We start from the raw sequence: 24,090 nt of genomic DNA on the forward strand, positions 1-24,090 counted from the left end.
AGTTCATTGCCTCATTTCACTAAGAACTAGATTTCAAATTACATATGTAATATTTTAGTGTTATGCACTAATCTCATCTTATGCCCAATATGTTGCTTCTCATTTCATTGTTGTCTTCTTCCCTCCCTTTAGTGGGGGATTGTTAGAATAAAGGGAGGAAAAAATTGTTATTGCATTGAGCATCCGCCCGATCGGGCTAGTTGTGCTCGATCGGGCGCGAGAAATAATAACGGATGTGCTGGAATCCTAGCCGCCCGGTCAGGCGCGAGTGAAAGTCTGGAAACAGACCATCGCTTGCTCGATTGGGTGAGTCATGCCCGGTCGGGTGCGAGGAGCTTCAAAATCCGTCACTTTCTTCTTTGGATGCTCACCCGGTCGGGCCTTGTCCACCCAATCGGGCACGTGGTATACTGTTGGATTCCAACGGGCTTCTTCCCTTGGATTCTTCCTTGATCTCTTGATAATCCTTTGTAACCCCCATTAACGAAGATGTTTATGGTGAATAAATCATATTCGTTATTCTTATTTAATCACCCTTTTGATGTCTAGATTCATTCTTTTCATCTTACATTCTTAGTTATAAATAGCTTGTTCATTTTCTGAATTACATACACTTGAACATAACCTTCAAACACAAGCTTAAACACATACTCTATATTGTGTATAAGCTACTTGGCTCCAACCTTCCACCCAAAAGTGTATTTGTGTGAAAGTGGTGTGTTAACCTTAGAGAACGTGCCGGTGAATACAATTGTGCACCCCGATTGCGCCGGAATTTCGTTTTCAAGTCAGTTAATTTGCTTCACGACACACCGTACTCTTTCCATTGTCATAAGATCAACTTTTCGATCTTATTGTAGCCTTGAAATACTTCTTATATTACAACATAGTGTGTTACAGAATGATTCATGATTGTAATGGTGATCTGACTTTTTGGGATTTTTTATTCTGAAAACAGAATTGTTTATGTATTAGGTTTAATCTGGTATTATGAAATGATTCATGATTCAAGTCTTGTGTCGCCATCACAGTCTCGTTCTTTTTCAACTTTGTGTTTATCTATGATTCTTTTGGACTTAAATGTTTCATTTTTTTTTTATGAACTTTCAATACTTTTGTTATGTTATCTTCTGACTTCTGATTCTCTATTTTAATAGATTTGGTTATATAGGACAGATGTGCTTCTTGCTTGAGTTGTTCGTTGATGTTGTTGTCCAGACAATGTTGCTACTGTCCAGATTATGCCGGTGCAACTGCTGTCCATGTATATGTTGCTGCTGCTATTGTCCAAAGTCATTGCTGCTGTTAAAAGCTTGTAGGAGTTGTAGTTGATGGTTTCTTTTGTTGCTTAGGCTATCAGCCTAATTTTAAACTTGTTTTTCTTTGTAAATAATTTACAATGTATAATTAACACAAGTTCTATGAGGATAGTCTGTTTTTATGTATATATTATACCATCTGCATTGATTAAGCTACAAAATGGAATTTATTTATTTTTTTTAATTTTTTGGGCCACTTTTTCTAATAAGACAAAAGGTCCCAACATCATCAAAAATTTCACAAGAGCCACACAAAAGTTTTTGTTATTTCTTTCCTTCTCTCCGTAAACTATTATTCTTCTAAGAAATTTAGTGCTCACCAATGTCACTCTCTTTATCTTCCAACATTTGTAAGCCATTCCCAAGTCCTCAAATATCTTCAACGGTGGTTTATCTACAACCTATCATCGGAATTCAAACTCGAACTCAAACCCGAACCCGAACCGATGGCTTTGCGTCCAAGTGTGAGCTGAATGAACAATCATTCCCTGAAGAGACTACAAAGAAAGATGCGTCTAAATTGAGCATAGGCTCTCCAGTTATCATTACTGAAGCTCCTCAAATGATTAAAACTGCTGCTTCTGTTCCTTGCCTTAGAGTCAATAGTGGTTTAGTTAACACCGGCGATGTTGGAAGGTAAAAACTCCTACTCCCTCTTTAAAAATAAAGTCTTTTTTTACGGGCGATGTTGGAATTTTGTGAAATATGATTTCTATATTTTACAGGAAATTTGTTTTAAATAAGCCAACTTTTATCCAATTAGTTCAAAAATAAGTCAACCTTTTGATTGACCAAAAATAAGCAATCTTTATATATTTTCTCAAACTAAGTCATGACGGGTTGATTTTAGGGGAAAACGGTTGATTAAGTTAATTATGCCACATGTTCTAATGTTATTGGTTTAAACGTTTTAAAATTTTATGATTAAAATTAATTCTTTATTATTTTTTTTATTAATATGAGTTTTTTCAACATTCCCTTCCCCCACCATAGAACAGTCCCCCCACCCCCACGCTCGCCGGCCACATCACACGTCCCTCCCTCGGCGACACCGCCGATAAACCTTCACCCACAGTCGCCGACCCCTTTCTCTTTGTCCCCTTCCATCGCCGCCTTTGCTTCTCGATCCTCTGTTTTTTTGTTTTTTTTGTTTTTTTTGTTTTTTTTTTTTTATGTTTTCAGGTTGGATCGATTCGGGGTGTGGAGTGGGTTTTCGGTGGTTAGGAGGTGGGTTTCAGCGATTAGGCGGTGGTTTTCGGCCCCATATGGTGTTATTTTGGAGGTTAGGGTGGGGATTCAAGGTGGGTATGGTGGTTTTCTGGGTTTAATTTCGGCCAGCGAAGGGAGGTGTTATTGGAGGAGGCAGAGAACAAAGGGGCTTATGGGAAGACGGTGGAAAGGATTATGGGGGAGGCGCGTGCGGTGGCGGAGTAGGGGGCTGGCCGGCTGGTTTGTAATGGCCAATGGGGTTATTTTTCTTTAAAGAAATTTTCTAATTTATTTAATCAAAAAAAAAAAGAAAAAAGGAAAATGACTTGTTTAGTAGGTTGTAAGTCATTTGACCTATTTAAAGAAAATATCTTTTAAAAGTCAACTTATTTTGAGTTAATTAAAAGGTTGGCTTATTTTGAGTTAATTAAAAGGTTAGCTTATTTTGAGTTAACCGCAAAAAAGTTGACTTATTTTTAACAATTTTTCCTATTTTATATTCAATTTTATATTTTAATTTTTATTAATCTGGATTTTGTTGTGAAAATTACGACCTATATTTTTGCTACTTATAAGTAAATCGGATGATCTATTGCCAATTTGCCACTTTGACATTACACTTGACTGAAAGTTACGTGTATTATTAGTTAATGTAATTTTTTTTGTAGTTTCTTGTTATAGTTCCAATATGAAATAATCATGCAAAAAAAATTTATGTTAAATGACAGGATTATTTCTAGGAAACCTATGGATGTATGGGCTGTACGTTTGAGCATTGGAACATATCTTATCGACAGGAAATATTTCAAGCCTCTCGAATTAGATGAATGATGGAGCTTTTTTCGGTTTACAAGGCTGTCGAGGTCTCTTATAGTCTTATTCAAGCAACTTATGGTCATTATTCATTAATTAATATGATGTAAACATCCGATAATAATGACAAAATGTCATAATTCACTAATTTCATTATGTGAAATTATAGTGAATTTCATTATACGAATTGAAGTACTACGCACTATTGAAACAGATACTTATAACTTGCAAGATGTACTGTTAATAAAAAGGTACGAGTACTATGTATAACTGTAAAAGTAGATAAAATCATAAAGTTCTAAATTCTTTAGACATTATACTGTGTATGAAAATATGACGTAATAATTTAGGGATTTTGATATTTCACCTCTATAATAAACTATCATGTGTCAATAGTATATCCATTATAATCAAACTCATCTAGCAATAACTTCGATTCAATATTTCTATACACATGATGATTTATAAAAAGGGATGCAACTCTATAAGTAAAGTACATAATTCGCAATATCCAAATTTAATCGGCTAATAGAGCTTAAGGACTTTGATTAGCTACACAAGGTAAATTAAATTTTAGGTAAAAAAATCACTAACACTTTTCGTTTCCAAATGTTCAACTCTTTTTTCTTTGTTAGATATATTAGTAATTTTGACTCAACTTTAGCTTATCCTTCATACATTTTTAGTAGTCTAATATCACCCTCTTTATCTCTCCTACGCCCAAAACATGTACTAATACACATTTTTTACCACTCTTCCTTACCCACTATCCACAATTAACATCTATCTACGCCTTGTTTTTAAATTAAATTATTTTCTCTTACTTTATGCACACAATAACTTAACTAAGGTGCATTCTCTTCACCTTAATCAATCTTAACTTAATTTGGCTTTGAAAGAATGTCTTCCTCACAGACGACGTCAAATTTTTACGGGTGAAATAATGTAGTCAAGATTTTAACCTTTATTTGTGGATTGAAAACCAAACTTGGACCTTTTAGTGAATGGGCCGAGAATACCTGCACACAAGAGCACATTAACTGGCATCAAGGATGTGTCTGAGATAACCCCTCCGATGCTTAAGTTGGTACATGAGATTGAGGACTTAAGGAGATAAATCAATGCTTGGAAGTACAACAAATGTTAGAATGAATGTAGATACTAGATACCTTGAAAGGTGAAGAACTACGGGTATTTAGAGGACGTGGGCCCCAACCATGGGCTCACTAGGATCACCACGTGGCTTGGCAGCTGACTAAACTTAAGCACGGATAAGGTTCTTTAAGGACTTTTAGGTTTGACCGTTTGAGGCCTTTATGGGCTAATGGGATTGTGGACCATTAAATGGAACGACCTAAATTTTGGATCTAAACACTATGTATTCATAAAATTCCTTGCGAATTTGAGTAATGAAATATGTTTCGATAACAATATAATGAGTTGCCACCAAAAAAATAAATAAATAAATAAATAAATAACGAGTTGGCTCAAAGTGTTTGTAACACCTTCAATTAACTAATTAAAATAAATAACTCCCCTCGAAAAAAAAAATTATAATCTATTAACTATTACTAAAACAAAACATGCTAACATCATTAAAGGACACATATCAACTTCTTATGAAATTTTTTCCTGCCTAAATTATTTTTGACATCATCCTTATTTTTCTCTATTTCCCCCCCTAAATTTCAAGACTAAATAAATATAGTAGTTCTTTCAAAATTAATTTATGTGATTATGATTACACTTTTTTCAAATAAAGAATATTGACAACCATTTTAAACAAATAATAGTTATTTAATCAGTGCAACGCACAGGACTAAATTAGTAAATAATAATTTAAGGAAATATAAACAGCCTTTAAGTAAAATTGTGGAAGCATACACCTACATCGGAGGTATTATCGTTACACTCAACAACTTGTCTAGTGTTAAGGCTTACAAAATCCCAATAATTACAACTCAATAAACTCAGTGAGTTATTTATACAACTTTTTACAAACTCCTTATAACAGATTAAACAAAACACTTGAGCTCCTTTAACTATGATCACTTGATTAACTGGCTTAGACAAACTTGACTGCGTGCTCACCATTAAGGACAAATTCCAAAATAGATTGTCACAGGGCCACATAAGAAGAAAAAAAAAAAGTTGCAAACACAAGTAGCAGAACAAAACAACACACACGCATCAGCAAAAAGCTAAGTAATCACCACTGATCAAAATAGAAAGAACAATATAGTAATTAATATAATTAGTTCACTTAAACAATGTAGTTCAAAACTACATTATACATATATATACCTCAAACCCCATACCTTTTAAATAACCTTTGTCAAACCCAATCTCGAATAATAATACAATCTCTTTACTTAATTAACTCATCTAACCAATAAGTGTGCCATATTATTTGTTCTATACCCAGCGTTGGACATGGGTAATTCGAATAAATAAATCAACAAGTATGAAAACTTAATATTCTCAATAACCAGAAATCACCTTGAATAACCATGATCAACATTCGGGTTAAACCCCACTACAGGGGACCATAGAAAAATATAAAATAAAAATTGTGCCTCATTCTCAACTCAAGATTATCATCTCCTTACCAACATGCCAAGGACAAAGGTTTATAACATCGAGCCTCAAACCAAGAACAGAATAATAATACTCAACCTTTTGATCTTATACATCGATCAAATAACCATTCACCAGATTAATAAATAATATCTCAATTATGACACAGGTTCCCAAATAATATCTCAATTATATATGACACAGTAAATATCTCAACTCTTAGGAAAATAATAATACTGGTACCCAAATGTAATTAATTCTCAACCAATTAAAAATAATACTAGTAACCCTAAAACCTCGATAACAATACTCACTAGAGCAACAACATTAAAAAACCCGTGTTGTTGTACAATCAATTATAAACAACAAAAATAATGCGATACTCAAATCCAATCAAATCATGCAATACCACACATTAAACATATATATGCAAAACTTGATCATCCAAATACACGTAATAATACAAAGTATAAAACAAACATCTCCGATAAAAAGTTTCGTGTGATTACCTTTCGGAGCAAATTACTCGATCGAACTACGACACCTTATACACAAGAAACCCACGGCAAAACTCCTTGCGTAAACGACTTGATAAGTTTGCAAAATTCACATTGAAAGGTGAAATATAAGGGGTTTAGATGATCGTACATCATAATGAAGACTCATCAGGTTTAGAATCTCACGCAAAAGTGAATGAAAGCAATTTTATAACTTAGTATACAACGGCTGACGAGTTTTTTTTTTTTTTTTTTTTTCTCTTCTTCTTCTTAAAATAAGTATATATATATTATCATGTAGGGTTTATGAATATAAATATCAAATAGCTCATAAACTGTCAGAAAGGTTTGTATATGATCCCGAAAAATGAGTGCATCTTTAACAGAAGATTTAGCGGCTGTAGTTTTTCTCAATCCCTTATTAATTCGAACCCCATATAGATATTTATCCCTCTTGTAGTGTGGATGGTGAAAATAGGAGGATTTCTTACCACTGTACCAGGAATAGTATATATTGTATCCGATACAATTTATGCTTGATATCTCTCGGCGCATAACTGTTGATCTCGGTGGACTATACATTGAAAACTATTCGATTGCTGATAGGTGGTAGAATCTGCAGTGTATTCAACTGCGTACTATTTATTCAATACTACAACCATCTTAGAAAATAAACTGGAGTATTGAATAAATGGTAGGCAGATGTATATACTCATAAATTTTTTAAATGAAGATGAATTCAAATATACCCACAACAAATTTACGAAACAAAACAAAGTTCCAAATTTCAAGATATACTACGAAAATTAAGTTGACCAGATACTCAAATTAGTCCTAAATACATCAAATAAGCAGAAAAACACCATTTATATTCGATACCTCTATAAATCTCAAAAACAAATATAGGGTTGCTGGTTCGACCGGAGATAGAGGGTCCGACTCAAGATGGAAGGGGAAGCTAAGTTTTTTTTTTTTTTTTTTTTAAATTAAAAAAACCAATAAGAAAATAGCACGTGACAAGTGACCTTGTGCAATAGGTTACCCTAAATAAATGTACGTAACAAAACACCAGCAAATCCACAATAAACCCATTTTTTTTTTTTTGATGAAAATAGTATTTCGTATTTACATTAAAATGTGGAAAGCTTAACGACGCCCCCGAATCTCCAAATAACGCTCGCATTTATAACCTAAAAATATGTCCTACCCTTGTTATAAAACTAATCAATTTTACCTCAAATATTTTGATTATCCTCTCTAGTGGTCACCAGCCACCAACGACCACTGGTCACCACCATAACTTTCAAAATCAACCAAATAATTCCAATTTTACAAAAATAATATTAATAATACTAACAATCAATAATAATGACAATACTAACGCCCCGTTCACTTCACCTTATTTTTGCTGAACTGAAATTATTTTTACTGAACTGAAATTAATTTTACTGAACTAAAATTATTTTGCTGAACCGAAATTAATTTTACTGAACTGAAATTATTTTTACTGAATTGAAATTATTTTTACCGATTTTCTATTATATTTCTTTTTTATAGTTACTGAATTTTACTGAATTGAACTTTTTTTTATTAACTGAAATTATTTTTACTGAATTGAAATTATTTTTACCGATTTTCTATTATATTTCTTTTTTATAGTTACTGATTTTTACTGAACTGAACTTATTTTTACTTAATTGAAATTATTTTTACTAAACTGAACTTATTTTTACTGAACTGAAATTATTTTTACTGAAGTGAACTTAATTTTACTGAACTGAAATTATTTTTACTGAAGTGAACTTAATTTTACTGAACTGAAATTATTTTTACTAAACTTAAATTATTTTTACTTAATATTATTTTTTTAAGGTTAAATGAACAGGGTCTAACAAAAACAATAATATAATTAATAATAATACTATTACTAACAACAACAATAACACTGTAATAAAAATGCGAATTACAAAATAATTCTGGGAGTAAAAAAAAAAACATTTTGGGGAAAATGCTCAATATTTTCACACAACAGAGTGGGAAACGCTAAGAAATTTCGAATCTTGGACAGTGGTTCGAAATTTTTGGGTGATTCCACATGAAACGCCTAGAAATTAAGAACCTCCGTCGAAGATTCGAAATTTCTAGGCGTTTCCACCCACAGGCTTTGATAAAATTGGGCGTGCCGACATCCTCCACAACGGCCTTCCCCTTGTCCTGCCTCGGCATTTTCGCGCGGTGGTGATGCGTAGATCTACATTTTGAGATGTTTTTGTAGTGTGGGTGGTGGTGATTTTGTAAGTAATGGGAGGTGGTGGTGGTTAATGAAGATGGTAATGAAGTGCATGCTGTTATTATTAGACCATAATTTCAAACCCAATTTCTCCCATCTCACCACCTTCAACAGATCCCTCACTTTCTTCCCATAGAGAAAATTCCAATTTTTATGAAACAATCACATTTTCTCACAATTTGATCTTTGATTTTTTTTTTTTCGCTGAATTGATTTTTTGTAAGAAATTTAATTAATCACATTCACATTATTTAATTTTCATCAATTTTATTTTTTTTGGTAATTTTGCTGAATTTTTTGATTTAATTTTGAAAGTTTTTGGAGTGGAGTGAAAATGGATAGTGTTGAAAGTGATTGGAGAATGAAGATGGTACTTTTCGATTATAGATAAGGATAAGTTTGTAAATTTAGTTTTATTTTGTGGGCGTTACTAGGAAATTTGAGGGCGGTGTTTAACAACCCCTTACAAATTTGTCCATTTTATTTGTCTATATTTTTTTTAGGTAGAAATAAAAAAAAAAATTAAAAAATTTAAAAGGGGGAATTTACACCCAACTTCAGTAACCCGGGAAATTTGAGATTTGCAATTTTATTTTGGCGACCCAAAAATTCCCAAAAACTTTCATCGCACAACTCATTTTTCACGCAATTTGCTTCTTCTTTCTCTCTCCTACTCTCCCGCCTTCGTTACTCCATCTCTCTCTTCAATTTCTCCCAATCAATTCTCACTGATTGCTGCAACTCGTAAGTTTTTCAAAACCCTAGAACTTAAATTCGTACTTCTATTCTTCAATTTCGCTGATTTTCTCTTCAATTTTAGGGTTAATTTATACTTAATCATCTTCTGCTTACTTCCATTTATCATTTTAGTGCTCATTTTTGAGTTATGATGCAGTTACTGAAAGTTTTGATTTCGATTTGATTTCATTTGCAGAGGTTGCGGCAAAGTGTATCTGCTGTAATCATGCATATAAAGCAGGTAATTCCTAATTTTATGTTTTTTTTACTAGTTTAAAACCCTAATTGAAGACATTGGATACTTGAGTGTGGTTTTGGTGATTATTTTTATTGTAATTCTAATTAGTTTGTGTTTTTGTTGCAATTCGTCTCGATATTATGTGCAGGTTATTATTGAAGGTTTTAAGAGTTATAAAGAACAAGTGGCCACTGAAGCATTTAGTTCAAAGGTTAATTGTGTAGGTATGGTTTTCTTCCTAATTATCTTCACTGTGTTTGTTTTTCTCTTTGATTCTCCTGCTGCGAATTTACTTATATTGTACTGCTCGTGACATCCACCTTCCGAAAATATGGGCCATAAAAGGAAACAGATATTGTATCTTTCAATTAGTCAGAAAACTCGAAATCCAGGAACATTGTTTATATAATAATGTGATGTAGATGTAGATAGTGGGGGAATGATGATCCAACATAATGGGTGATCATGGAACTATGATTGCGGGTTGGGATCATTTGAAGTATTTTTTTATTTGGATGTGATACTCAGGATCTGGTTACTATATTACGCGCTTGCCTTTGACTGTTACTAAGACAAATAACCGAAAAATTACACACAATGACTTTTCGTGTTATATATGGTGAGCTTATGACGCATCATTATATCCAGATAATGTATGCTTCTGAACACTTTTTTTTTTTGTTTACTAAATTTGCATTGCTAAGAGAATATATTAGTCTGCTCTTTTTTTTTTTTTTGGTTCTTTTCCCAAGCCATTAAATATGAAAGTCCAAGGAATTTTATTATTTTTGTTTTAATTGGGATGTTGGGGGTTTATAAAGAAGCATTTATTCCAATAACTACATTCTTAGTTTCTCACTCATATACAAATATTGTGATTACTATTACTTCTAGCTAGAGCTTTGCTCATGTACCCCTTTCTCCTAATCTAATCTGCTCTTTATCTCTACATAGGGTATTTTGCAACAAAATTTTCAGCTTATGACTCAGAGAAAAAGGCATATGTTTGTTTAGCCGATATATCAGTAATTAAAGCTTGAAGTGATATGCATTTTGAGTTTTTGACATTTGAGGCTGTGAATTTTTTTTTTTTTTTTTGAAAATAATCCTTCGAGTGAAATAAAAGTTGAGTGAATACTATCTGTGCTGTGAATTTTGACATTTGAGGTTATGATCTCATTTTTGGAATGCAATTATTTGAGTAGGGTAAGAGTTGTATGTATTGTGGTTTTATATGAAGTCTTTTTTCTGGTGGAAAATACAATCATTGGATGACTAGTTGGAATGTTGCTGTTGGTTAAACTTGCTTAGCAGCATGTTGTGCTCATTGTGTGTCTCAGTGTAGGTATTTTGGCAGTGGAAATATGTAGTATTTGCTGGTGTTTTGTTATGTACATGCTTGCATGTTAATACTGATTATGTATCTGCTATTGTGGGTGTATGCAACTATGCCTCTTGTCTTTAATTTGGAGTTTGTTGCTGCATGCAGTTGGTGCTAATGGTTCTGGAAAGTCAAACTTTTTTCATGGTAGGTTATTTGCATTTATTATTTACCTATCTATCTACCTTTATATGTTTTTATATATGCATATTAGATTCTCCATTTAAAAAATTTCTTCTATGTAGCAATCCGTTTTGTCCTCAGCGATCTTTTCCAAAATCTTCGTAGCGAGGACAGGCATGCGTTACTTCATGTAAGTTTTTCTGTTATTCATTCGGTTTTGATGTATGCATCCCTAGGGGTTAACTATAAAGTTTGATTATATTTCTTCACATGGTATTTTTAGGAATCTTTATAATGAAATCACATTTAGATCGGTGTTAAAAATGCTTAAAGAAAGTTTACTCTTTCTATTTTTTAGCTTTTTATATGCAACTTTAATAAAGATTGTGTTAATAGAATATTTCAATGTCGTTTTGGATCAGTGTATATTCACATTAATGCTCTCAGTTTTGATATATGTGGTTGATGAATTCCTAATTTTTGGCGTTCTTGCAACATCTCTGTATTGCTAGCAGTGTGGCCATTTCAGACCCAAACCCATATTTTGGACCAATATAATCAACCCTGCCTTGGCATTACTAACTGCCAAGGCATCTATGCTATCTCTTTCTTTGTTTGCCTATTGTAGGATATTTATTTGTTTGGGTGTATTGGAATCTTAAAAAAAAAAAAAGAATAGATATTGCTTCCTATCCACTTATTCAATATTAGTCTCTTTGTGAGGGTATTTGGAGCTTTTCTCTAAAGAGATGCCTAATTGAGGTTATTATTATGGATATGCTGAACCTTTGGATGATGTTAAATTTCCCAAATTTTTGTAAAAAAACTTGACTACTGTTGTTTCTCTCACTTGTGGATAACTTTTAACAGGAAGGAGCAGGAAATCAAGTTTTGTCTGCATTTGTGGAGATCGTGTTTGATAATACTGACAATCGAATTCCGGTAAAATATTCTTTACACTTGTTTCTGTTTCCCCCTATCCATCCTCTCATCTATAAGGGTATTTTTTCTGCTCGCTGATCTCTGTCATCAACTTCCTACATTCAAATGATCTGCATATCTCTCAACTCTTCCTCACTTGGCTCCTGCACTTTTCTTGGCCAGGGGTGTGGATTGAAATTCATCATCCAAGAACACATTAAATGAACTATTACGTCGTATACTTTAGCTCATTGGTGGGTGTTGGTTCATAAATTTGACCATTGTTTTACCCTTCTTCAGGTTGATAAAGATGAAGTCCGCTTGCGGCGCACAATTGGGCTCAAAAAGGATGAATACTTTCTGGATGGGAAACATATCACGTGAGAACACATCCTATTTACTGTATCTCCTGATTTCATTTCCTTATATATTTCGTCAGTTTCATTGCCCTTTGTTCAAATTTATCCTTGTTGAATTAAATGTTATACTGTTTTGTATAGGAAGACAGAGGTCATGAACCTTTTAGAAAGTGCGGGATTTTCTCGCTCAAATCCTTACTATGTTGTACAGCAAGGAAAGGTGACTATCGACTTGCTTGTCTGTGCTAATATTTTTATATGTAGGTTAAAACATGCCAGAAACTTTATCTCTTCTCAGTGGCTTGATATTATTTTCTGAACTGGGATGTTTTGTAGATTGCATCATTGACACTTATGAAGGACGCAGAACGACTAGATCTGCTCAAGGAAATTGGAGGTACTCGAGTTTATGAGGAGAGGCGGCGTGAGAGTTTGAAAATCATGCATGAAACTGGTAAGTCACAACTAAATGAATTACCTTTAGCATTACTGTCCATTGTATGATAAAGATAACATGAGGTGGTGCGTGAGGCATTCAGGTGCTAGAAGCAGAAATTATCATCTTCATGGACCTCGGTAAATTGTGCAATTGGGGCACCCTGAGCTCTGGAGAATATTTATAAGCACCTAACAAAATTGTAGCTTTTAAATCTTCTGTGATTCAAAATTGTGGCTCTTTTTACAATATATGATATGTGTGTAATTTGCATAAGCATGTACCCTTGTTTCTCATCTCAGGTTTAGGCTCAAGGAAGTCTATTGCTTTTTTATGCGTCATGTCTCTTTTAATTTGATTTGTCCATTTTGCTATTTCTTTGAGATTTTTCCTCTGGTTACCAGGTAATAAACGAAAACAGATTATTGAAGTAGTTAAATACTTGGATGAGCGGTTGAAGGAGCTGGATGAAGAGAAGGAGGATCTGAGAAAATATCAGCAGCTTGACAGGCAGAGAAAATCCCTGGAGTACACCATATATGATAAGGAACTCCAAGATGCTCGACAGAAGTTAGCCAAGGTCAGCATTTTGCCTGAAGTAGATATATGACAGGGATACACAATAGTAATTTGATCAACACTGTAAACACATAATGGATGTAATTAATATTTGAGAAATTTGTTGTTGTGAATGTTATGGATAGTTTATAATCCTGTTAAAACTGAGATAGTAATTCACTTCAATGTAGCTGTTTGATGATTTATTGGGGTGTGATGATGAATTATGGTCATCAATACACGGTTTTTTTTTATGGGTTTGAATACAAAAGCCTTTACTCATCTAATCCTTCTATTATTGTTTGGTTGTTTCTCATTTCAAAATTTGGTTGTTGCCGGGTCTGTTAAATGTATGCTCCTTTTCAGGTTGAAGAAGAGCGGGACAAAGTTTCCGAGAAGTCAACTACAATGTACAACGCTGTTCTGGAGTCTGAAGAAAAATGCAAGGTCTTGGACAAGGATTTGAAAAGGCTTTCCAAAGAGCTTCAAGTGTTGAGCAAGGAGAAAGTGGCAGTTGAGAGTCGTCGTACAGAAGCAATAAAAAGGAAGACACAACTTGAGCTTGATTGCAGAGACTTGAAAGAGAGGATTTCCAGAAGTTCACGTGTCAAGGTTGTAGAGGGTTATTGTATTATTGTTTATAAATTTAAGTTCTTTGTCTACGGAGCAGCAATTTATTGAAGATAGATAAATATTTCTTTCCTTTTTTTTTATGGGTTGTTGTAGAATGATGCTGCCAAACAGCTTGAGTTTGTGAAACGGGAAATCTCTGAGTCAACTAATGAGATTGAAATAATTAAGCCTTCGTATGATGCCTTAAAGATGCAGGAGAATGAGATGACTAAAGGGTATGATTGGAAAAAGCCTTGGATATGCGTATTTCTGGCATGTGCCTGCTAATATTTGATGGCCTGCCTTTTCCTTGAGTATAGAGATTGCTTTTTGGTTCTCATGCCGGGGTTGAAAGGCACTATAATTTAACTGATTGCAATACTTTTCTCCCTTTTGTAACTTGCAGAATAATGGAGCGTGAAAAGAAGCTCAGTATCCTTTATCAGAAACAAGGTCGGGCCACTCAGTTTTCTAGTAAAGCAGCTCGTGATCAGTGGCTTCAAAAGGAAATAGATGAACTTGAGCGAGTTCTTTCTTCAAACCAGTTACAGGTAATACATTGCCGATTTTATGCTATTTAGCTTTATAAAGAAAACTAATATTAATATAGAGTAATCTTAGCCATCCATTATTTAATGTACTGCTCAGATTTAACGCATGGGGTGATTTGGAAAATCCTTGGTACTTGCAATGATTGCTATTCATTATTTATAAGGCCCAGTCACCTATCCCATTGCATGACCTCTGGTTTGGAAAATTTTCCTTAATGTCTTTTGTTTATACTAATCTTGAACGTTCTTTCAAAAAAAATAAAAATAAAAAAATCTTGAATGTATTTTCTGCTTTACAATGATTTTGTCTTGATTGCATCCCCATCTCCTCTTATACACTTTACTTTCCTATTATAACAATAGATTGTTCGATGACAAGTTATCTTTTATAGCTCTTTGTTGTGATAAGTTTCTGAACTAATTTGGACCAAGGGAGTATTTGCAGTGGTAAGTGTTCGAACTAATTTGGGATAGAGGGAGTAATTGACATAAATCTTGTTAATGAGAAGAAGTTTCTGTTAAATGGAACTGGTGTGCCTTTGTACATCACTAAAATTTCAAGCAAGCTTTCACGGTTTCTCTGATCTGTCCAGAACCATGGGAGATTGGGAGTAATGCTAATGGATTGAATAGGGGATAGGGATACACTGTAGGAATGGCAATACTAGACTACTGGTGGAGAGGAAAAAATAAGATTGAAAAAGAATGGTGTCTTGCAGCTTTGTACCAGTGGATGCTGGGTCTGGAACTTGGTTTACTTTTGGTTCATTTCCAGATTGGTAGCAAGCAGTGGCAATTGTATGCATCTGTTTGTTTTAGTGTAGTACTGTAGTCCTTTCGTCTGTCCAATCCAATAACTAATTTTCTCATATATTGATTGTTGAAGTCGAGTATTATTTGGATTTTGTGCTGCTCTGTTGTTTGAGACAGGAGATGGAGTGGGCAGATAATTCCTTGTTCCTCACTGCTACTCTCAATGTTTCTTACAAAGCACTACATTGCTAGAACGTGCCACTTTGTCTTCATTAGCCTTGAGATTTTACCTTGTATCTTAACAAGCACTACATTGCTAGAACGTGCTACTTTGTCTTGATTAGTCTTGAGATTTATGGTGTGCTCAATTTTTTTTGTTGCATTGTGAGCTGTAGATGTTTGATGTGCTGAAATTACTTTTTTTTTTGGCTCTATCATCAGCTTCTTTTGAATTTAGAGTTTATTCTTTCTGCTGTCTTGGCTTCTGTATCTACAGGAACAGAAGCTCCAGGATGAATTTGATAACCTCAATGCTCAGCTCAGGGATATAGATGATTTTATTAAATCCCGAAAAGCTAATTTGTCAGCACTTGAAAGCAACATTAATCAATCAAACGATGGGTTTATCACATCCAAGGGGCAAAGAGACAAGCTACAAGATGAGCGAAAGTGAGTTCTGTTCCCTTGTCCTTAAGTCTCCTTCTTTGTTTGGTTGTTTGTTCGATTTTTAATTTTCACCTTTCTTGTCTATCTGGATTGTTGCACTGTCTGTCTAATTTGAAATATTTTACATGCCAGGTTGTTGTGGGAAAGAGAAAATGAGCTGTCGTCTGAGATCGAAAAATTAACGTCCGAGTTGGTGAAGGCGGAAAAGAATCTTGACCATGCCACTCCTGGTGTAAGTGCTTTTGAACAATCCATTTGGTATTGTATTCGTGTTGGAGTTGCACGACAACTATTATATGCTCTATGGAACCTGATGTGGGAGTGTGATGTCTTGGTGTTGGTGTTTACCTTCTTTCTTTTGATCAAATGTTTGAGCAAAATTATCTTTTGGAATGATTAATTGTCTGACTTTCCTGAGCTTGTGCTGGTAAAGCTTTAGTTCAGGACATAAAGAGGCATTCTAAAAGAAGACTTGATTTATGCTTATAGTGAAGGTGCTTGCTGAGATCCAGCTTTCTGCTTGATCAGTCAATTAGGTTTTTGAATAATGGAACTTTGGGTTGTTATGCTTTGCCTTTATGTAGACCTATAAATTATGGCGTGTGCCTTTTTATATCCGTTAACACGTAAATACATTAGATAAAAGTTTCTTGTAATCTGGAACTTCAAACAGCAATCTGCTTCTCTGGCTCCACACTCTGTGTGTAAATGAAATTTTTTACTAGCAATGTTCTACAGTATTACTCTTTTTAACATTAGGACTAGCGAAAGTGGATTCCATGAGTTTGTTGTGCTGTTTGGAGTAGATTTGTGACTACTGATTACTTCGTTACTTGTGGATTAGCGGTACATCTATGCTTGTTGGTACCTCTTCTTTTAGTCTTTAATCTATAGTTTGATGATCAACTTGGCTTAGACTAACTTCCCTGCATGGCCATACATAATTCAAGTATAATAAAAGGGAAAAAGTAGTTTTCCATCTTCCTTTCCCATGTATCAGCAATGTGCATTATTTGATCTTTATTTTCTCTCCTCTATTTTGTAGGATATTAGGAGGGGACTGACTTCTGTTAGGAGAATTTGCGACCAGTACCGGATTGAGGGTGTCTTTGGGTCACTCATTGAGTTGTTGGAATGTGATGAGAGGTTCTTTACTGCAGTTGAAGTTACTGCTGGAAACAGGTATATGCTGTTCCTATTATGAAACTTAGCCTTGGAAAGCTATGTCCAATCTCTCAGAGACTAATTTTTTCATGTGTTATTGTTATTGCTATTTGCAGCTTATTCCATGTGGTGGTTGATACAGATGAAACTGCAACTAAGATTATTAGGCATCTCAATGCCTCAAAGGGTGGACGAGTGACATTTATACCTCTGAACAAGGTCAGGCCTCCACATGTCACCTGTCCACAAAATGACGATGTAGTACCTTTGGTGAAGAAATTAAAATTTCAAGAAAACTACACTAAAGCATTTTCCCAGGTGAGCATCCCTTTTCTTTTCTTCTTTATATGATTATTTTGGTTGTTTGAAATTTTGTATATTTTTATCTATGAAATGTTCATACCTTCACCATTGACCATTTTAGTAATCTGACGTTTCTAAAGTCTAGCGAGACTACTGCATTAGAGGGGTGTTTGATTTATTTTGAGTTATCTCTTATCTGCTTAGCAGCATGATGGCTCCTTTTGCTTTAGTCCCCAAATTACAACACCAAATACTTTGTATGAAGGCAGGGTGGAAAGTCATTGTGCTTGTCAAAATGTCTTTACATTGCAAATGATGTTGGGCTTATTAATATTAGCTACCTTTTTCCAAGTTCTAAGAGCTTTGGAACTGGGATACAGTTATTGTAAATACTTCTTTCTGTGGCTATGTCCAAAGCTGTTGGTTATCTCTTTGGGTTGTTTTTTTTTATTTTTCATAATTATTACTCCCTCCATCCCTTAATACAAAGTCTCTTTCTAGCATTTATTACTCACATAATAAAGAGAAAGAGGCTTTTAATTTAGGGACGGAGGGAGTTTTTTTTTTTTTTAATTTTATTTTTGTGCGTAAAACACCAAGTCACTTCTGTATTATGTATAGATGTGCTTTCGTCTTCAGTCTCATTTCATTTCCTTTATTCTGTAACATTTTTGAGCTTATGAAGCTGTATTAACTTGCGCAAGGTATTTGGAAGAACTGTGGTCTGTCGAAATTTGGATGTTGCTGCCAGAGTTGCTCGTACTGATGGTTTAGATTGCATTACTCTGGAAGGTCCCCAAATTTTCCCTTTTCTTGCTAATTGATATTGCTGCTGTTGATTACCTTTTTGATTTTATTTTGTACTGGAGCAGGTGACCAAGTAAGCAAGAAAGGTGGGATGACGGGAGGATTCTATGATTATAGGCGCTCGAAATTGAAGTTTATGAATATAATTAAGCAGAATACACGGGTAATTAATATGAAGAAGAAAGAGCTAGAGGAAGTAAGGCTCCAACTTCAAGATATCCTTCTCCTAAGGCCTTACCATCAAAACTTAAATGCTAACCCTCTCTCTCTCTCTCTCTCTCTTTTTTTTTTTTTTTTTTTTTTTTTTTTTTTTTTTTTTTTTTGCAAATATTAGGAGTGTACATGGTTTAGAAAAAACAAAAAAAATTCTCAAGAAACGGGTAGGATTTTTGGTTTATTTTTATGCTTAAGGTTTTTTTGTTGCTTCCGGCTTAACATATAGTACCACCAAGCCACCTAAAGTAAGACCACTTTTTTTTTTTTGTTTCTTATTATTTATTTCTTTTATATATAAAGTAAAGTTCACTTCATTAATTTTTTTAATCTGTGATAGATATTCCAAATTGTATGTTAAATTTTTTGTGCTGGTATGTAGATATATTTTACTGCTTAAAATAATTTTGAATTTCAAATTCATGATTTCTTGGGAATGTTACCAAATTTGTCAATCTTCGTGCTCCTAATGTTGTTAACCTCATCCTTAACAATGCCTTTAATACCACTGTTTGGCTTAGTTGGTGCTATGATGTTAATCATAAAGCCATCTATTTGTAAGTACAATTTTTGCTTAAGTTGGGTAAAGAGGATTTTAAAAGTTTAATCCCATACCAGTCTTGGAGTTTGTACAGAGAGAGGGAGACATTTTGATACTGAGGACTTTGACAATATGCCTATCATTTGTTATGTCTTAACAATCATCACATATAGATCAGAAAATTACTGAGAAGATTACAGAGCAGCAAAAAATAGATGCTGATCGTGCTCATCATAGATCAGAAGTGGAGCAGCTTCGTCAGGATATTGCAGATGCTAACAAGCAAAAGCGATCAACATCTACTGCTCTAGAAAAGAAGGTATGCACCAAATGGAGTTTACAAATTAAAATGTGATTTATTTGATTTTTACATCTAGCTTGTTGCTTTTTTGTAGGAAAAATTACTTTCTAATGTACGTACACAAATTGAGCAACTTAATGCCAGTGTAGCCCAGAAACAGGCTGAGATGGGTACAGACCTTGTTGATCATTTGAATCCAGAGGAGAGGGTTCTTCTGACTCGATTGAACCCAGAGATCAAGGAAATGAAGGAGAAACTAATGGAATGCAGGTCAAAGCTTATAGAGGTTGGCACGAATGTTATTTGAAGATTTAACTATATTTTTGTCAAGAATATGTTACATAGTGTATAGTCTTCAATCTCTTCATGTTTTTCTTTTCCATTTACAGATTGAAACAAAAAAATTGGAGCTTGAGACAAATCTTTCCACAAATCTGTTGCGTCGCCAACAGGAGTTGGTTGACATTATGTCATCTGCAGATGATGAAATGTTATCTGCTGAGGCCGAATCAAATCAGAAGGAAATGGATGAGGCCAAATCTTTAGTGGATGAGGCAACAGAGGAGCTAAAAAGCGAGTCTTGAGTCAGATCTGTTTTTTCCTACCTTATTCGCTTGAATGGTTCTTCTAATCCTCTAATGTCTGTTGTGCAGGAGTTTCTGCGTCAATGAACAATATAACGAAGAAACTAAAGGAAATTAAAATTGAAGATGATAGATTGCAGGTGATGATCAATTTCCCACATTTATGCTGCAGTTAATGTCTTTTGATTTATTGTTGTTGATTTAACCACTGTCAATGCAGAAATTAAGAGTCGATTATGAGAAAAGGCTTCAGGAGGAAGCAGAAGAACTGGAGAAGTTAATAAGTAACAAGAATATGCTTCTTGCTAGGCAGGAAGAGTACTCAAAGAAAATCAGGGACTTGGGTCCGTTGTCTTCAGATGCTTTTGACACGTAATGTGATTTCTGCACTAAATTAATATATCTATCTGATAGTATAGCTGCAGTTTTTTTTTTTTTGCCTAGTTGACAACTGTTTGATGTATGCTGATCAATTCAGATAGTTTCAATGTTTAATTATCATCAATGAGGGTCCTTCAATTTCAGTGAATGTCTTACACTCTTACCTGTAATTACATGAGTATTAGATAGATAAACAACATTTAGCATGCAGAGCTTATGTGCTTAATACAAGTATTACTTTTGAAATTGGGTGAAATAGCGACAAGCTGAGATGATAAGCGTGTTTTAATTTTCAGTATATGTTGAAGTCTGGTAGCAAGATAGTTTAGATGGTTTATAAAAATGTCTTTAAGTGCAACTAGGAATTAGGAACCTTATTTCAGTTATGGGGATTCTGATGATTGGGTGAGGAACTAAGCAGTTGCATAATTTGGAATTTTTGTTTCTGTGGAATCCAATGCTGTGAGAGAGATGGTAAGCCTCTGGTTTGCCATGACTGGTTTTTGTTAAAAGATGTGGGAAATGTTCCATAGAATTTTTTTTTTTTGTTCAAATTTGAAAGCAAAGTCATGTAACTGATCTTACTCGGATCATACTTATTTTAATTGTTCTTCATAAGAATTCTTTTTTGATAATATGCTTGTATTAACAGGTATAGGCGGAAAGGTGCAAAAGAATTGCATAAGATGCTTCATAAGTGTAATGAACAACTTCAACAGTTTAGCCATGTGAACAAAAAAGCTTTGGATCAGTATGTAAATTTCACAGAGCAACGGGAAGAGCTCCAGAAAAGGCAAGCTGAGCTGGATGCAGGTGATGAGGTATTGTATACTTGATGTTCCTATTTGTTATCTTTTCAGCTTGTTGACTATTTAAACATGTTCAAGAGACATAATTGTTTCTGATTTTATCACATTCGTTTGGCTCTCTCTCTCTCTCTCTCTCCATTATATGTACTCTGATGTATGTAAAATATGTGTGCGTGTGCGCGCTATTAATAAAAACCTTTTGCTGCAGAAAATTAAAGAATTAATAGAAGTTCTGGACCAACGAAAAGATGAGTCTATAGAGCGTACTTTCAAGGGTGTTGCTAGGAACTTTCGTGAGGTATTCTCTGAACTTGTGCAAGGAGGTCACGGATTCTTGGTTATGATGAAGAAAAAGGTTAGTAAAATTAATAAATTTACCCAGCTTCTTAGGGTTTAGGCTGTTTACTGATGATATTATATCGTGAATATTAGTCTATTCAATTCCTTGTGATTCTTCAGTCCTTATCTTCTCGGGCTCTCGTACACTTTATTCAATGCATAAAAACCGACCATTCCATTTCCCGAGTGATTACTAGTGACTATGTAGTCATTGACCGGTAGTTATTGTTGAATTTATTGAAAAGACACCAGTTGTCTGTTCCTTCACACAAATAGAGATCAAAAGCATACAGTTGGCCTAATAGTGACATCCAGTTCTTATAAACCTTGAAAGGTGTTTGGCAAATTGGCAAGCTCTGCTACTGGGCAATGCTGGTGCTACTTATTCTGCTGGCATGTATGAGGTTTTTGTTGGATGGATGGTTGATGGGGTGCTATGTGAATCATACTTTATTTAATCAAGTTATTCAACCACTCCTGCTCAACCTTAAGATACGTCTATGCTAATGGCACTTAAATTTAGCCAATACATGTGGAAGTCCCTTAGATTAGGCAAACAGCTGGGTCTGACACTTCCAATCCCTATATACAACCTCTGTGCTTTCAGTGTGAATCACTTAGCCAGGAGGGAAGGTAGATCTTGTTTGTTTGTGCTGTTTAGTTGCTGTTTTTTTCACTTTACTTCAGTACTTCAAGCTTGAAGCCTTGAACCTATAACATTGTAATGTTTTAACAGGATGGAGACAATGGAGATGATGATATGGATGAAGATGGGCCCCATACAGCAGATACTGAGGGAAGAGTAGAGAAATATATTGGAGTGAAAGTGAAGGCAAGTATACTATAGCGGGGTTGTTTTGCATGAGTTATCTTTCTATCCACAGACATGATTTATTGTTTTGTCTGGAATGTCTTTTACATTTGTATCTGCAAACAAAGGATTCATTAATTTAACCCATTGAAAAAGTTATTTGAATTTGACTGTCAGATTAGCTCAAAAGGGAAACTGTCCTACCAAATAGTTCATGGTTTTACACTTTGAGAAAAGGTTTTCATGGAAATTTCGCAAAGATAATGCAAGGTTTTTGTGTAAGTTGACCTGCAGTAGAATATGGGGTGAAGAGAATGTGTGTGAAGTAATGGTATAGTTTGAGGGCATGATAAGTTATGGATGATATCCATTCAGTTATTTCTGGTATTTTGCTGAAAGTGTACATCATTTAACAAAATGGAGTAATATAAATGAGGTATATATTGTTGCTGAAGCAACTCAAAGCTTCGAGTTTCTTATTCGATCAAGACACTTGTGTCTGTATGAGAGTATTTTTGTATAATATTATTTACTCATAGAAATAATTGAATAATTCTTCTCGGCTCAACCATTATTGATCTGAATTTATTCTTCGTGATGATTTACATAACAGGTATCATTTACTGGGCAAGGGGAGACACAGTCTATGAAGCAATTATCTGGTGGTCAGAAAACCGTTGTAGCATTGGCATTGATCTTTGCCATACAGAGATGTGATCCAGCCCCATTTTATCTTTTTGATGAAATAGATGCAGCACTAGATCCTCAGTACAGAACAGCTGTTGGAAGTATGCTGAACTTTTCTTTATAGTTTTCTTTCTAATTGTGGAAAAATTGTCAATTTCATTATCTAGCTATATATCTGCAATAATTTTCCCAAATTTATTTGTGGTTTTGTATTTTAATTTTGATCAGCTGAGGATCCTTGTTCATTTGTTAGATATGATCCGTAGGTTGGCCGACCAAGCAAATACACAATTCATTACTACTACTTTTCGACCAGAGCTTGTGAAAGTTGCTGACAAGATTTATGGAGTGACACACCATAAACGTGTCAGTCGAGTAAATGTTGTCTCTAAAGATGAAGCGTTACAGTTCATTGAGCGAGACCAGACTACCAATGCCGATCAGTGAGGTTAGCTTTACCTTCTGGATTGCTCCTATTTGTTAGCTTTGGTGCTTCACAATCTTTTGCTCTGAAATTGTATGCTGCTTGCTTTGCTTTAATTTAGGGATCAATTGTGCTGGATTCGCCTGTTGTGAGATGATCATATGGTGGACAACCTGAACTGACCCATCTATTGCTGAGCCTGTACATTAGTTTAGATCAGAGGTCTATGTTGTACATAGATATGGTAGTAGGATGGATAACGGACATTCTGATTACTTTTTTAAGTATTGGCAGTATATAGTGTTGCACATACGCACAAATTCACAATGATACTCGTACGTAGTTTTATTTATTTATATTCTTGTTGATCAACTCTGTTATTTGGTCATTTTGGAACCAATATATTTTTATTTTGCTAACATCCTCATCATCTCGTCAAAATTAATGGTCCAAACAGCTGTTTTTTCCCTCCCGATAATGATCTTATTTCATGTCACGCACAAATAACTAAATCTTGGTAACTCTTAAGATCAGACAATAATTATTGGATTTATTGTGGTGTAATAAGTTCGATTTCTCAACTTGAAATATCAAAAGCTTCGCTAGAACTCGAGGTTGCGGGACTTGAAGATGGACTTGGCAAACTGGCGGACTTTTAGAGTATAGCTGTAAGATAGTGTTACTT

General features: G+C 34.4%; 2 protein-coding genes across 2 annotated transcripts; both read left to right on the forward strand.

Annotated features, from left to right (window-relative positions):
* Nucleotides 1-1,552: 1,552 nt before the first annotated feature.
* On the forward strand, nucleotides 1,553-3,655 carry LOC110688202. The gene is made up of 2 exons (XM_021864917.1): nucleotides 1,553-1,955; nucleotides 3,257-3,655. The coding sequence occupies exons 1-2, from the start codon at nucleotides 1,642-1,644 to the stop codon at nucleotides 3,357-3,359; spliced, it is 417 nt and encodes a 138-aa protein (XP_021720609.1). The 5' UTR covers nucleotides 1,553-1,641; the 3' UTR covers nucleotides 3,360-3,655.
* Nucleotides 3,656-9,258: 5,603 nt separating this feature from the next.
* On the forward strand, nucleotides 9,259-23,826 carry LOC110688203 (structural maintenance of chromosomes protein 3-like). Its single transcript, XM_021864918.1, has 30 exons — nucleotides 9,259-9,449; nucleotides 9,640-9,684; nucleotides 9,830-9,905; nucleotides 11,171-11,209; nucleotides 11,308-11,375; nucleotides 12,056-12,127; nucleotides 12,407-12,486; nucleotides 12,607-12,685; nucleotides 12,802-12,919; nucleotides 13,306-13,481; nucleotides 13,826-14,071; nucleotides 14,186-14,307; nucleotides 14,478-14,622; nucleotides 15,872-16,044; nucleotides 16,174-16,273; nucleotides 17,087-17,223; nucleotides 17,322-17,523; nucleotides 18,213-18,300; nucleotides 18,381-18,530; nucleotides 19,237-19,388; nucleotides 19,465-19,656; nucleotides 19,760-19,943; nucleotides 20,024-20,094; nucleotides 20,175-20,326; nucleotides 20,988-21,156; nucleotides 21,353-21,499; nucleotides 22,220-22,315; nucleotides 22,908-23,082; nucleotides 23,235-23,429; nucleotides 23,527-23,826. Exons 2-29 carry the CDS (start codon nucleotides 9,670-9,672, stop codon nucleotides 23,426-23,428), a joined length of 3,618 nt encoding a protein of 1,205 aa, XP_021720610.1. The 5' UTR covers nucleotides 9,259-9,449; nucleotides 9,640-9,669; the 3' UTR covers nucleotide 23,429; nucleotides 23,527-23,826.
* Nucleotides 23,827-24,090: the final 264 nt, after the last annotated feature.

The sequence above is a fragment of the Chenopodium quinoa genome, unplaced genomic scaffold (genome assembly GCF_001683475.1).
Source record: "Chenopodium quinoa cultivar QQ74 unplaced genomic scaffold, ASM168347v1, whole genome shotgun sequence".
NCBI classification, from domain to species: domain Eukaryota; kingdom Viridiplantae; phylum Streptophyta; class Magnoliopsida; order Caryophyllales; family Amaranthaceae; genus Chenopodium; species Chenopodium quinoa.

What these genes read in the sequence shown, in the direction of transcription:
- LOC110688203 (XM_021864918.1), top strand. An exon ending in CCAGAAGTTCACGTGTCAAG is followed by an intron (nt 14,072 to 14,185) that starts GTTGTAGAGGGT and finishes GGGTTGTTGTAG; the next exon opens with AATGATGCTGCCAAACAGCT. An exon ending in TTGAAGATGATAGATTGCAG is followed by an intron (nt 20,095 to 20,174) that starts GTGATGATCAAT and finishes CTGTCAATGCAG; the next exon opens with AAATTAAGAGTCGATTATGA.
- LOC110688202 (XM_021864917.1), top strand. Translation starts at nt 1,642, where the DNA reads ATGTCACTCTCTTTATCTTCCAACATTTGTAAGCCATTCCCAAGTCCT. An exon ending in AACACCGGCGATGTTGGAAG is followed by an intron (nt 1,956 to 3,256) that starts GTAAAAACTCCT and finishes GTTAAATGACAG; the next exon opens with GATTATTTCTAGGAAACCTA.